The following is a 15,753-nucleotide window of genomic DNA, read 5'->3' as shown; positions in this document are numbered from 1 at the left end:
CTTTCTCTATCGTACATCACGGGACACAGAGCGGCATATTCATTACTATGTGGGTTATATGGAGTACCTTCAGGTGATGGACACTGGCAATCTCAAACAGGAAGTCCCCTCCCTATATAACCCCCTCCCATAGGAGGAGTACCTCAGTTTTTTTGCCAATGTCTTAGGTGTTGGTCATGGTTTAGCTTTGCCTCCACATCCTTGGGATCAAGGCAGGCTAACCGGATCTGTCCAAGGGCCTCAGTGCTAAAGTGGACAGTATCCGGACCCCAAAGCCATGGGGTTTTGCCCATAATGCTTCTCTTTTTAGAGAGCTGGACCCTGGGCCCAGGACTTAGAACCTTGGGTACCTTAAGCTCCTGTTTGCCAGGGTGCTATATGGGCCCAGGACAGTGGCTCCTTCATAGGAACCCAGGGCCTGAAGGTCTAGACGCCACCCACGGAGATGGGGGAAGATTGGACCTCTTGCTGTGCAAAAGTCTGGCGGCATGGAGCAGGTAAGTAGTGGGGAACTTGCGGAACTTGGTTCACGGCAGGTTCCCTGGGGGGGGTGTGCACAGGGGGACATGCCTGGGTATGCTCCGCATTGGCAGGTGAATCACTATGTCTATGGCAGAGACAGGATGATTCTATGTTTTTCCCCCAGGGATATGTGACCTCCCTGTTAAGTGTTGCTGTAATAGCTGGGGCTGCTGGCGCTAGGTGTGGGATCTCTGTAAAAAGTGGAGCCGTTTTTCCCATGCTAAAGAGGAGGTCTGTGACCTACCTGAGGGCTTACCTGCCTGGGTGCTGCGCAGCTCCGTTCTCCTCCATGTGCGATGGCCCCCGCCGACGGGCGCGCGCGTGCCCGAGATATGCACGATTTTCGCGCCATTGGCTGTGGTGGGGGCGCGTCCCTGTGGGCGGCGAATCACAATAAAGGAAGGGGAGGCCCTTCCACTAGCTGCCAAAGGTCTCAGTTTCGTCCTGAGCTAGAGGAGAGGAGGACACAGAGCGGAGCGCGCTGAGGACACCCGGTGGCGGAAGGAAAGATTGCAGTCTTTTTTTCTAAAGAATAGACTGTCAAACCTACAGATAGGTCTTCTTTCCTTTTTTTCAGCAGATGGCTATTGGCAATACTTATTAGGAGACAGAGTATTTTTCTTTTCCTCTTAAAAAAAAATATATAAAAAAAAAAAGAAGAAGAAAAAGGGAAAGAACTTCTGATCTCCCTTTTCAGTTTGGGCGTTAGTTGCTATCGTTCCCAAACCGGCAGATCCCCTTAGCTACATCTGTGGCTGGGTGATAGCAGGTGTACCTCGGTATTGTACCATGGCTTCTGGGTCAGAGGGTACAAAGGGTGGGGATTCCCCCGCAAAATCCGAGGGCTCAGACACGGCTATGCCGCTGCTCTCCCCACAGGACATAACAGGGCACGCCTTGATGGGACCTGGGGGATCTGGTGCTGGGGCTGGTCCAGGTCAGTCCAACCCCGGGTTTGTCACTGAGAGGGTGCTTGCTGTTTCTTTAGGAGAACTAGAGAAAAGAATGGCAAAAATGATAGCTAAGGCTATATCGGGTAGAAAGCGGACTAGGTCTCCGTCACCCGAGCAGGAACCCTCAGACACAGAGATCCTTTCCCTAGGGGAATTGGATAATCTTGACGTTTTGGACCAGGGTGGTTCAGAGATCGAGGATCCGGATACTGAGGAGTCTGGTCCAGCCTCCCAAGGGGAGAGTTTGTGGGTTCAAGCCTTAACGGACATGGTCCATGAGGCATTTAAGTTACCCGTACCAGAACCCCAAGTATCGGCGGTTTCAGCTTTAGGCTCATTAAGAGCACCTCAAAGCAACGCAGTTTTTCCGGTCCATCCTCTACTCGAGGATGTCATATTTCAGGATTGGACCAAGCCAGATAGTCTTTTTACCACCTAAAAAATTCTCTGTTTTATATCCTATGGAGGAGAAATTCTCCAAAAGGTGGGCGCCCCCGGCTGTGGACGCAGCCATCTCCTGTGTGAACAGATCTTTAACTTGTCCTGTAGAAAACTTACAGGTGTTTAAGGATCCGGTTGATGAGCGCTTGGAAACATTACTTAAGGCCTCCTTTACTTCAGCAGGGGCGGTAGTTCAGCCCGCTGTGGCTGCTATTGGAGTTGCCCAAGCATTATCAGACAAGACTAAGCAAATGCTTAAACTTATCCCTGCCCAGCAGGCAGAGGAGTTTTCGGATATACCCAGGGCTATACGCTTTACGGTGGATGCCATCAAAGACTCCATCCAGCAGGCGTCACGTTTATCCTTATTTCTAATCCATATGAGAAGGCTCTTATGGTTGAAGAATTGGGAGGCAGAGCCCCCGTGCAAGAAACTCCTGGTAGGGTTCCCCTTCCATGGAGGACGACTCTTCGGAGAAGATCTGGATAGATATATTCAGACTATATCAAGCGGCAAGAGCACTCTCTTGCCAGTCAAGAAGAAGGCCCGAGGGCCCGCGTTTAAGCGCCAGCCCTCCCCGGGGCAGGGGCCCTCTAATACCAAACAGTATCGACGGCCTCCTGCAAGATCAGGCTTTAACAATAAGCCGCAGGGTCAAGCCACTGGGAGCAAGAAGCAGTGGTACCGCAAGCCTGCGAAACCAGCCCCCAAGTCGGCCTTATGAAGGGGCGCCCCCACCCACGATGGTGGGGGGAAGGCTGCGTCTCTTTGCAGAGATTTGGGAGGCCAGCATTCCCGACAGCTGGGTTCGGTCTTCCGTGGCCACGGGCTACAAACTAGAATTTCTAAAATTTCCTCCTCCTCATTATCAGGAGTCAAGAGTACCAGGCGACCCTGTGAAAAGAGCCGTATTAATGGCGGCATTGAATCATCTGCTATGCCAGAAGGTGATAGTAGAAGTACCAGTCCGGGAACAGGGTTTGGGGTTCTACTCCAACCTGTTTATCATCCCAAAGCCCAACGGCGATGTCAGGCCAATTTTGGACCTAAAGGGAGTAAATGCGTACCTAAAGGTCCGCTCATTCCGGATGGAAACTATTCGGTCAGCAGTCGCCGTGCTCCAGAAAGACGACTTCATGGCATCCATAGACATAAAGGATGCTTACCTTCATGTGCCAATTTTCCAGCCACATCAAGTATTTCTACGCTTCTCGGTGGCTCAGCGTCATTTCCAGTTTGTGGCGCTCCCCTTCGGGTTGGCTACGGCCCCCCGGGTATTCACGAAGGTCCTAGCTCCAATCCTGGCCAATCTAAGGACCCAAGGAGTCACGGTCCTGGCTTACCTGGACGACCTCTTGGTCATAGACCACTCGTCTCCTGGCCTGGAACGAGCAGTGGCCCTCACGGTTCAGTACCTCGAGAGGTTCGGCTGGGTCCTAAATCGAGACAAGTCAGCATTCCAGCCCACAAGGCAGCTGGAATATCTCGGCATGAGATTGGATACAGAACAACAGAAGGTGTTCCTACCCCTATTAAAGGTCAAAGCCATCAAGGAGCTAATACAGATGGTTCTAAGCAAGAGAAAGCCAACTGTTCGCCTATGTATGCGGTTACTTGGCAAGCTGGGGGCCACGTTCGAAGCGGTACCGTACGCTCAGAGCCACACTCGCATCCTGCAGGCAGCCATCCTGTCAGCATGGAGGAAGAGGCCTCAGGCCTTAGAAATTCCTTTGCCACTCTCACCAAGAGTCCGGCAAAGTCTATCTTGGTAGTTAAACCCACAGAATCTCCTGAAAGGAAAGACTTTCAGTCCTGTGACCTGGAAGATAGTAACCACAGACGCCAGCCTGATGGGCTGGGGAGCAGTTTTGGATGGTTGCACTCGCCAGGGCACTTGGGCAGCGGCAGAGAAGCAGTTGCCCATCAATATCTTGGAGCTCAGAGCTGCTCGACTAGCCCTCAGGGCTTGGACGTCCAAACAGGGGTTCCCGGTGAGAATACAATCGGACAATGCCACGGCGGTGGCGTATATAAATCACCAAGGGGGAACCAAGAGTCAAGCCGCTCAGAGAGAGGTGAGCTTAATTCTCTTGTGGGCAGAGGCCCATGTGCCCTGCATATCGGCTATATTCATTCCCGGAGTGGACAACCTACAGGCGGACTTCTTAAGTCGCCAGACTCTGTTGCCGGGGGAGTGGTCTCTGCATCCACAGGTCTTTCAGACACTCTGCCAGAGATGGGGAGTGCCGGACGTGGATATCATGGCATCGAGACTGAACAAGAAGCTAGACAGGTTCATGTCCCGCACAAGGGATCCCAGGGCCTGCGGAACCGATGCGTTAGTTTGCCCTTGGCATCAGTTCAAACTTCTTTATGCATTTCCCCCGCTCCAGTTACTACCCCGCCTGCTGCACAGGATCAGGATGGAGCACAAACCAGTTATCCTGGTAGCTCCAGCATGGCCCAGAAGGGCATGGTACTCACTAATCCTAAGGATGGCAGTGGGCGACCCTTGGACTCTTCCTTTACGGCCAGACCTGCTCTCACAAGGCCCGATCCTCCACCCTGCCTTACGGCATCTAAATTTGACGGCCTGGAAGCTGAATCCCTGATTCTCAGGGGTAGAGGTCTGTCTCAGAAGGTAATCTCTACCCTGATCAGAGCCAGAAAGCCGGTCTCTAGGGTAATTTACTACAGGGTCTGGAAGGCCTATGTAGGCTGGTGTGAGTCCAAGAAATGGCTTTCCCGCAAATTTACCATTGATAGGGTGTTAAGTTTTCTCCAGCTAGGAGTGGATAAAGGACTGGCATTAAGCACAATCAAAGGACAGATTTCAGCTTTGTCAGTGTGGTTTCAGAGGCCGCTGGCCACCCACTCGCTGGTTAAGACCTTCATTCAAGGGGTCTTGCGTATTAATCCGCCAGTTAAGTCCCCACTATGTCCGTGGGACTTAAATCTTGTTCTGTCAACTTTACAGAAACAACCTTTTGAGCCGTTGGCTGAAGTTCCTTTGGTTTTGCTAACAAGGAAGTTGGTGTTTCTGGTCGCCATAGTGTCCGCCAGAAGAGTATCAGAGTTGGCAGCCTTATCTTGCAAGGAGCCATATCTTATTCTGCACAAGGACAAGGTGGTTCTCCGCCCTCATCCTTCCTTCCTACCGAAGGTTCTATCCAGTTTTCATCTAAACCAGGATTTGGTACTGCCATCTTTCTTTCCAAAGCCTACTTCCAGAAAGGAAGGGTTGCTACATACCCTGGATATTGTCAGGGCCATGAAGGCCTATCTTAAAGCTACAGAGAAGATTCGGAAAACAGATGTGTTATTTATTTTACCGGATGGGCCCAAGATGGGGCAGGCAGCTGCAAAATCCACCATCTCGAGATGGATTAAACAGTTAATCACTCAAGCCTACGGCTTAAAAGGGTTGCCTCCTCCGTTATCGTTAAAAGCTCATTCTACCAGGGCCATGGGTGCTTCCTGGGCAGCACATCATCAGATCTCTATGGCTCAAATATGCAAGGCGGCAACCTGGTCTTCTGTCCACATGTTTACAAAGTTTTACCAGGTGGACGTAAGAAGAAATACAGATACAGCCTTTGGGCAGGCAGTGCTGCGGGCTGCAGTTTGAGACCCTCGGAGTCCGGGGGCTCCCCTTTTGAGTTAAAATTTAAAATTTAAAGAATTTTTTTTTCTCAACTAAGTTGGATTTATTATTAGTTGAGTATCTTCCTCTAAATTAAATCCTTTTGTCTTGGGAAGATGTCTCCCTCCCCTCATTAAGCATTGCTTTGGGACTTCCCACATAGTAATGAATATGCCGCTCTGTGTCCCGTGATGTACGATAGAGAAAAAGAGATTTTAATACAGCTTACCTGTAAAATCTTTTTCTTGGAGTACATCACGGGACACAGAGCTCCCACCCCTCTTATGGGGACCATTTTGGGAGGCATACTGCTTGCTACAAAACTGAGGTACTCCTCCTATGGGAGGGGGTTATATAGGGAGGGGACTTCCTGTTTGAGATTGCCAGTGTCCATCACCTGAAGGTACTCCATATAACCCACATAGTAATGAATATGCCGCTCTGTGTCCCGTGATGTACTCCAAGAAAAAGATTTTACAGGTAAGCTGTATTAAAATCTCTTTTTTATTTTAGGATAGTGATCGTATAAAACCATTTATTACCACATAGTAGTTTGGCTCCTTAACCACTTGCTTACTAGCCACTTACAGTGGGGATCGAAAGTTTGGGCACCTCGGGTAAAAATTTGTATAAATGTGCATAACGAAGCCAAGGAACGATGGAAAATCTCAAAAAGGCATCAAATTACAGATTAGACATTCTTATAATTTGTCAAAAAAAAGTTAGATTTTATTTCCATCATTTACACTTTCTTGTTTACAAATGATTTTATTATATCAAAAGGTCATAGTTTGATACAAACCTAAAATGGAAGCAAAGGTACATTCGAAATTTAACAGGTATGTACTGAACATGAGATAAATGAAACATATAAAGTTGAACATGGTGATAACTTCAGCAATCATAAAAAAAAAAAAAAAAAAGGGCAACCATGAAAATGTTATACAAACAGGATGACTTCTCTTTTCTTTTAGATTTCCTTTATTCCTCCACCTATCTTATTCCCATCTCTTGCCTGTACCGGATACATTATAGACTACTGATATGTTGATAATCATTAGTGGACTAATTCTAACGATATTCAAGGTTGCAGTATATCCCATGGGGACCATTTTTTTTTTTTTAATTTGTATTGTGTCAGAGTTTAATTTGTTCCATCCTATTCAAAACCTGGGACCAAGGGACATTTGAAGAGTGCCAATTAAACGCTATCATCCAGTGGATGGAATTGAAGAGAGTGTGAATCAGTCTAATATGTTGAATAGGAATATTAGGTATAGATGCAAAACATAAACGTACCAGAGGATTAAGGGGGATTTTTTTTCCAGTGAGAAGTTCAATCTTGGCTGCTGCGTGTGACCATATAGGGTCTAAAAATGTGCAGTTCCAGAAGGTATGTAAAATGGTGCCTAGATCAGAACAACCCCTAAAGCAAGTGGGGGATACTAATCCCTTCCAAAATGAGTTTATTTTGGAAGGGATTAGATACCATCTGGTGTGAATTTTTAAAGCCGATTCTCTTGCCGCGGTAGAGCGGGTATCATTTACACTTTCAAAATGACAGAAAACAAAAAAATGGCGTCTGCAAAAGTTTGGGCACCCTGCAGAGTTAATATCTTGTACTGCCCCCTTTGGCAAGTATCACAGCTTGTAAACACTTTTTGTAGCCAGCCAAGAGTCTTTCAATTCTTGTTTGAGGTATCTTTGCCCATTCTTCCTTACAAAAGTCTTCCAGTTCTTTGAGATTTCTGGGCTGTCTGTCACGCACTGCTCTTTTAAGGTCTATCCATAGATTTTCAATTATGTTGAGGTCAGGAGATTGTGAAGGCCATGGCAAAACCTTCAGTTTATGCCTCTTGACATAATCCCCCGTGGATTTTGAGGTGTGTTTAGGATCATTATCCATTTGTAGAAGTCATCCTCTCTTTAACTTCAGCTTTTTCACAGATGGCCTCAAGTTACCATCCAAAATTTGCTGAAATTTTATTGAATCCATTTTTCCTTCTACTCATGAAATGTTCCATGTACCACTGGCTGCAATACAACCCCAAAGCATGATTGATCCACCCCCATGCTTAACAGTTGGACAGAGGTTCTTTTCAATAAATTCTGTGCCCTTTCTTATCCAAACATACCTTTGCTCATTCCGGACAAAAAGTACTATTTTAACCTCATCGGTCCACATAACTTGTTTCCAAAATGCATCAGGCTTGTCTATATGTTCATTTGCAAAGTTCAAACGCTGATTTTTGTGGTGAGGACGTAGAAGAGGTTTTCTTCTGATGACTCTTCCATGAAGACCATATTTGTACAAGTATCTCTTTATAGTGGAATAGTGTACCACAACTCCAGTGTCTGCCAGATCTTTCTGGAGGGATCGTGCAGTCAAACGTGGGTTTTAAAATTGCTTTTCTCACAATCCTGCGAGCTGTTCTGTCTGATATTTTTCTTGGTTTTCCAGATCTTGCTTTAACTTCCACTGTTCCTGATGACTGCCATTTCTTAATTACATTCCGAACAGAGGATATTAACATCTGAAAACGCTTTGCTATCTTCTTATAGCCTTCTCCAGCTTTGTGAGCGTCAACTATTTTTAGTTTCAGTTTTCTAGACAACTGCTTAGAAGAACCCATGGTGCTGATTGTTGGGGCAAGGTCAGATGAGTCTGGGCATTTAAAACCTCTGAGATTGACATCACCTGGTCTTCCCAGACGATGATTGAGAACAATCCATGACACTGGCAGGTCTCAGCTTTGCAAAGGGAGCAGTGCATGCTATAAATTCTGCAGGGTGGCCAAACTTTTGCAGATGCCATTTTTTTGTTTTCTGTAATTTTGAAAGTGTAAATGATGGAAATAAAATCTAACTTTTTTTTTTACATATTATAAGAATGTCTAATCTGTAATTTGATGCCTTTTGGAGATTTTTCCATCTTTCCTTGGCTTTGTTATGCACATTAATACAAATTTTTACCTGGGGTGCCCAAACTTTCGATCCCCACTGTAAACCCCCTTTCTGCCCAGACCAATTTTCAGCTTTAAACACTCACACTTTGACAGTTGCGCGGTCATGCAACACTGTACCCAAATTTTTATCATTTCTTTTCACACAAATAGAGCTTTCTTTTGGTGATATTTAATCACTGTTGGTTTTTTTTTTTTTGCTAAAAAACTAAAGGCCTTAAAAAAACTTTCATTGTTTTGTTATAAAATTTTGAAAACAGGTAATTTTTCTCCTTCATTGATGTGCGCTGATGAGGCGGCACTGATGGGCACAGATATTGTCAGTTAAAGCGACGCAGTGCCGAATCGCAAACACTGCCCAGGTCCTTTACCTGCATAAAGGTCCGGGTCTTAAGTGGTTAAGAACTAAGGGTATGCAGACTTTTGAATGGGGGTCGTTTCATTTGTCTACTTGGTGCCATTAGGTTATGACCTACAGTTGAATATGAACCCCATAAAAATAAATTTGTTTTGCCTGCTCACTTATATTTTCTTTAGAAATGGTACATACTGTATAATACCAATTCTGCAGGTGTATACAAATTTTTGAGCACAACTGTACAGTATGTTAGAATCTTCTAATCGACATATTCTGGTATGTTAATATTTTGCTATTTAAAATAAACTTTTCTTCATCAGGTCGCTGTACAGCCTCTTCTGCAAGAAACATTTTGCTTTTTTTTGGATCTTTTTTCATATATTGCAAGGAAAACGGAACCTGCCAAGTTAATACAGGTACTACTTGAGTCCCAGAGCCTTTTTTCCTCTATTAGTCCTCTTGAGTTCCAGAAAATTTGTTTTCAATTTGGAGATATCTTGATTCACACCTTTTTAGCGTTTTGTATTCTACAGTAATATGGTTTATATATATTTCTCTTATCGTCCATGGACGGACACAGCTCCTTAAATCTTGACAAGTGGGTTATGTTCCCTGTTTACAGGAGAGGACTAGGCAGAAACATGTTAAATAGTTAAATACATGTTACATTAACAGAGTTGAACAGCCCCGCCCAGGGGGCGGTCCCTCCAGACATAACCCTCCTCACTGCAGCTTGCAGCCTCAGTTTCGTTCTGCCTAGCAAAGGAGAAGGACGTATGGCTCCCTTTGGGCCCAGCGCCCTGAGGAGAAATTTTATTTTATTTTACTTTACTTTTTCTTGAAGAATCTTCTTTCAACTGTTGGCTGAGAGACAGGCTGGATATTATAGATCCTTGTAGTCTACTCAGTCCGACCAGCAAGCGTGGGCACACCTTTGCAAAGAGGCTTGGTCTGCCACGCCATACCTCATGACTCCTGAGGTGGCCGGTGAGCTTTGCTCCGAGGTCCACATATGACTGGGCTGTGGTGTTGCCTCAATCACAGTGGACCGGGCCGACAGCTACCTCCATTGCGGTTGTAGGTCTGTCAGGAATGCGTCAGCGAGTCCTCGCTCGGACGGGTAAGTACAGTCCCTCCTGCTTCGGTGGGTTGGTACAGCTGGGCATTCCTGGGGTTCGGGGGTCCCTTCCCCTTACTTCCCTGCTCCTTTCCCTTGCTGCATTGCTAACATTGCCGCTGTCAGGGGGGAGGGGGCCTTCCTGAGGGGACTGTGTTATCTGGCCTGTGTTTTTTCTTTTTTGTATTGGGCTTTCCTGTGAGGTAAAAAGCCCTGTGATGAGCACAGATGTTTATGATTATACTTCAGCAGACGCTGACTGATTGGTGACACCTGTAATGGTTTTGCTTTTTATGCTGTATCTGTGTCTTATCCTTAAATAAAACAGCCCTATGAGGCTTTTCCTGTTTAAACACAGGTCCCTGCAAAAGTTACCTCACGGTTCTTTTCCTCACAGGCAGCGCTGTGCAGTCTCCTCCTGAGGGAGTCCCCTGGTTACCCCTGGTCAGCGCAGCAAGTGGGTGAGAGGCCCTGAATAGGGCTCTAGGAGCTTTTGTCTATTTGTATGGACAGGTGTGCATATTATAATACACACTATATGTAAATATTGGAGTCAGTATCTGGGTCCTTCCCCACATGCTGGTGGTGGCAGCAGGTGTTAGCACCTGTGATTCCCACAGAGTTTTTATTGTAGTCCTGGACACAGTTTGTGCCAGGGTGGGGGTGGACTGCGGGCGGGCGGTAAAAGAGTGCCCCCTTCCCCCGTTATCCCCTGGGGAATGCTCTGTTATGGAGCCATGGACTAGGTACCTAGTTAAAAAAAAAAAAAAAAAAAAGGCAGAATAAGGCATTTATGGGTGCGCTTTTTACTGCTGCAAGGGACTCTCCTAAGCTGCATAGTGCAGCTGGGTTTCCGCTGAGGGCTCGGTCTTTTTTGGATCACACAAATCAGACCGCTGTGTAGGTTTTTTCCTTCTGTGCCCTTCTTTGATAATTTCTGAGATGCGGAATGAGAAAAGCCACTGAGGGCTTTTGTAGTCCCTCACCGCCGGGTGGGAACCCCTACTTGTATGGATCTGACTGATAGAAGATCCGAAGTACTGACCCGTTCCATGTTTACCATGCTGGGGTCTGGCTTGCGGCCTATTGTGGCCACTACACTGGGGTCTCAGTGGTCGCTGGCGCTATTTTTTGGGAGATTTTTCAATTACATTGAAAACTCCCATTGGCGCCCATTTTGTCGTAGCCACGCTATGGCGCAGCTTACATTGTGCTGGCCTTTTTCCTGTGGCCGCGTTCTGAACGCTCGGCGGCCATCTTGGAGTAGTCCTGACCCCTAGTGCTGTATACAACTCACAGAGTGAGCATTTTGCACCAGACAGTGGAGGAGCACCGACTCTCTCCTGAGGTTATTAGCCTAGCGGACCAGCTGGTCCAGGGCCTCATATAGGTCTGTGATGCTTCATTGAATGCTGCGCCCTTGTTATCCAGGGCGTCTGTTTCAGAATGGTTTTATGCACACGGTGGTGTAGTGCTTAACTCCATTACTTGGCAGCAAAAGAGTCATTGGTTCGAATCTGCACACTGACGCCAATCTGCACACTGACGCCAATCTGCCTGGAGCTTGCATTGTCGCTCCCTGTGTCTGTGTGGGTTTCCTCCGGGTACTCCGGTTTCCTCCAAAGACATGTGTGCATACACCTACATAATATACATACACACTATGTGTGTGTATTATTTAGGGGCAACCCTCCCAGGCCGTCAAAGGCCCAGCTGGGGGACTAATCTGTCCCTGGGTGCATAAGCCGATCACGCCGGCACCCAAATCCTGCCAATGTATATAGCCTTCCCTCCCTGTCTCTAGGTGGGAGGGGCGGCTTGCAGGTTCACAATTCAGTGAAACCTCCCTGCTCTCCGACTAGTGGGTCTGCGAGGTGGTCTCTTCGGAATACTAGATAGGGTTTCCTCCTATCCACAGAACAAAGTTCTGTCCTTGTGTCTTCCCCTCCCGGCACGTCGGTCTGCCTTGGGCAGTGTGGGATTTGCTAAGCTGCAAGGTAATTTTACCTTTCCTGCAGGACGAGAGTTTTGGGGTTTTCTATGGGCCTCAGGCCCTAAATACCTTTGTGAACGTCGGGTAGTTCCGCATGGAATCCATTTGTTCGGTGGTAGCTGCGCTTCATCCGGGGGATGTCCTGACGTCCTTGGACATCAGGGACGCATACATGCATGTCCCGTTTTGCACATGTCACAGTGTTTTTTTCTGTGCTTCGTGATGAGAGAAGGGTCCCTGTCAGCCTGTGGCCCTCCCTTTTGATCTGGCGTCAGCACCATGGGCGCACTTATTTGAATTTTGTTGGGACAGCGAGGCTTTGCCTCATTGGCTACTTTGACGACTTTCTTCTGAGAGCAGCTTCTGTCTCCGACCTAGTGGATGGGTTATTCCCATTCAGACCCTCCGAAGATTCGGGTGGATGTTAAACGTTTAGGCCAGAAAGTGTAGCTCAGTGGCAGCAAGCCTGCCCTACATGTGTGCGACCCAGGGTTCAAATTATGGGCATGCTAGGTTCCGACTCAGCGTTGGAGTATCTAGTGTTGATCCAGACTCCTCAGTGGCAAAGGTCCTTCTTCCCCTGGAGAAATTGCAGACTCTTCAGTCTGCGGAGAAGGAATTGGCATCACGCAATCGGTCTTCTCTCCGGGCGCCTGCTGGTTCGGGGTCTGTGGGTAGCCTCCTTCAAGGTGGTACTGTATGCCCAGTTCCACACCCTGGTTTTCCAGTGGAACTACTGTCCAGGTGGTAAAAATCTCTTGTCTCTGAAATCATTAGATTCCTGTGCGCCACCTAGTCAGAGTCTCTCTGAGTTGGTGACAGAGATTCCCGACTCTTCGGTCCGGGAAGTTGTTCCTTCCTTCCAGTGGTCGGTGTTTACGACGAATGCCAGCTCACGGGTTGTGAACCTGGAGGTTCACAAAACTGGGGGGTCCAGTCGGCCCTGAGTCGCTGGACTTGCGTGGACCTATGACCACACCTCCTTGAATGTGTCTGGTCTCGGTAGCTACCCAGGGTCGGGCCTGGCTAGTGCCTGGTGGAAGACCGCCTGGGAATACCAGGTGCTGTCTACTGTTCATTGTCCTACTATTTTAGGCGATCAGGCTATGCTTCTCCTTGTGGTCGACCAATCTGGTTTCAGCCGGACAACGCCACGGCCGTGGCTTCAGTCTACCATCAGGTATGCCGGCAGGCAGACTACTGGAGTCGCCAGATGCTGGACCAGGGCGACTGGTCTTTGTGCTTGGGGTGTTTCGGCTCCCTTGCAGGAGGTGAGCCTCACATGGCATGGATCTCCTGGCAGCTTGTCTCCGCCGCAAGGGTGTCAGTTAGTGGCCAGGTCTAGTGATCTTGTACAGACGCGTCAGTCGCGCTGGTGGCCCTGTGTTGTCTGTATCGGTGATTTTTTGCCATTCCTCCATGGTAGTTGCTTCCTCGGCCGCTCCACAGAGTGGATGCTGAGGAGATCCCGATGATTCTAATCGCTCCAGATTAATCTCGGCGTCCTTGGTACGCTGATATCGGGCGCCTGGTAGCGGAGGCACCCTGGCGATTGCCAGGGCAGGAGGTTCCTGTCTCAAGGTCCCATACTTCCTCCTGTTGTACAGTCACTGACTTGCTTAACATGGTTATTGGAAGCCAGACTTTAGGTGACCAGGGTCTGTCTGACTCGGTCATCTCAACAGGGCACCGTAGTCTTCTTCCGGAGGATCTACCGTCGCACCTCTCTTGGTGCGAAGGGATGGAGTGACGTCCACGGGCGTACTTTCAATGTCCAGGGTCCTGCTGTTTTTAAAGCTTGGATTGGATCTAAAAATTGCTTAAAGCACCGTTTGGGGGCAGATTTCAGCCTTGGCTGTGTTCTTTTAGTGGCCTTTTTGCGGCCCGTTCCCGGGTGGGTCCCCTTTTTTTGTGTGCAAGGGGTTTGTCATATACTTTCCCCTCTTGGCCCATCTCTTCCCCCATGAGTTTTGACTCTGGTGCTCTCGGTTCTTCAGGAACCTTCCTTTTGGAAACATCAGAGAGATTTTCTCTTGACACTATCTCAGAAGGTGGCCCCTTTAGTGGCCTTTACCTCTGTTAGAGGGGTTTCTGAGTTGGCGGTCTTGTCTTGCAAGCCGCCATGCTTGATCCCCCATAAGGATTAGGTGATGGTGCGCCCGCGACCTTCCCTTCTTCCGAAGGAGGTTTCGGCCTTTCATACTTTAGGCGTGGTACGCGCTTTGCGGGTATACCAGCCTACTACGGCTCCATTTCGGAGCTTCTGACTCTCTTTTGTGTCGGTGTCTGGTCCACAAAAGGGCCTGGCGGTCTCGTCGACCACCATTTCTCGGTGGATCGGGCAGGCCGTCATACAGGCCTATGCTCCTAAGGGCGGGCCCCCCTTTCCGGTCACGGCACTTTCGACCAGGGCAATTGGTGCTTCCTGGGTTTTTTTTTTTTTTTTTTTCCCGACATCATGCGTCGGTCTCACAGGTGTGCGAGGCGGCGATTTGCTCGTCCGTTCACGCTTTTTCCAGAATTTACATGGTTGCTGTGAGTGCATCTTATGATGTTTTTTTCAGCCGCTAGTTTTTGCCGGCGGCTGTTTAAAGTTGCACCTCCTCCGTTGAGGAGCTCTGCTTGTTTTGGGGTGAAGTTAAAATTGTTTTTACTGATATATTTCCCACCCCTCGTTTTTTGACACTGCTTGGGGACGTCCCACTTGTCAAGATTTAAGGAGCTGTGTCCGTCCATGGACGATAAGAGAAAATAGGATTTTTTGTACTCACCGTAAAATCCTTTTCTCTGAAGTCCATGGACGGACACAGCTCCCACCCCTCCTTTTTAGGTTTGTACTGCTTGTTACGAACTGAGGCTGCAAGCTGCAGTGAGGAGGGTTATGTCTGGAGGGACCGCCCCCTGGGCGGGGCTGTTCAACTCTGTTAATGTAACATGTATTTAACTATTTAACATGTTTCTGCCTAGTCCTCTCCTGTAAACAGGGAACATAACCCACTTGTCAAGATTTAAGGAGCTGTGTCCGTCCATGGACTTCAGAGAAAAGGATTTTACGGTGAGTACAAAAAATCCTATTTTTTTTTCTTTTAGGGGGGACAGATGGGACTTTATGGTAGAGGGGTTGCATAAATATACTTTTTTTTTTATTTTTATTTTTTTTAATTGTTTATTTATAACAGGGAAGAGGCCCACATGGACCGACATGATACAAAGTAAGGCATGTAATCAGACATCAACACACCGACAGAACATCTCACAGAGCGTCTGTCATGGATATGCAATAATGTCTGGCAGCTTACCTTCTCCTCATGTGTCCATTAGAGGCCTGACCCTCTTCTGGCTGCCTTTTTATCACCTCTCCTTCCTGTATGGCCCCACCCCAGGCCATCCCAGGAAGTCTATATTAACTGTTGCACTGCAGGTCTGCTTTGCTTTTCAACCTTGTTGTTAGCTTAAGTTCCTGTCTACAGTAAGCTACGTTTACCTTCCTGTGTACCGTTTTAGGCTCGCCCTGACTTCTCCTGTTTGCCTGTGACCCTGAAATTTTGCCTGTCCATCGGTTACCCTTGTCTGCCTGTTGCCCTGACCTCGGTTTACCCATCACTATCGCTTGTCCTGGTTGCTGCTTCCCCTCTCTCCCTGCGGAGCGTGACCTAGGGGATCCCAGGGGTCGCAACCTGGATCACGCTGCAGCGAAGGCCATCCTCACCACTAGAGGCTCTGGTGAACACAAAGCTGGGTCTTAGACTCCGCGCCCTGGGG

General features: G+C 48.0%; 1 protein-coding gene across 3 annotated transcripts in view; it reads left to right on the top strand.

Annotated features, from left to right (window-relative positions):
* The window catches only part of C7H1orf112 (chromosome 7 C1orf112 homolog), a 414,829-nt gene that overhangs the window by 231,986 nt on the left and 167,090 nt on the right, over positions 1-15,753 (top strand). For 2 of the 3 annotated variants that reach the window (XM_040359710.1, XM_040359708.1), the window contains exon 19: positions 9,202-9,297. The exons of the other annotated variant lie outside the window; for it this stretch is intronic. In XM_040359710.1, the coding sequence (XP_040215644.1) occupies positions 9,202-9,297 (96 nt within the window). The remainder of the gene's footprint in view (positions 1-9,201; positions 9,298-15,753) is intronic. 3 annotated transcript variants of the gene reach the window in all.

The sequence above is a fragment of the Rana temporaria genome, chromosome 7, assembly GCF_905171775.1.
Source record: "Rana temporaria chromosome 7, aRanTem1.1, whole genome shotgun sequence".
NCBI lineage: Eukaryota > Metazoa > Chordata > Amphibia > Anura > Ranidae > Rana > Rana temporaria.
This window is presented reverse-complemented; position numbering and strand designations above follow the sequence as displayed.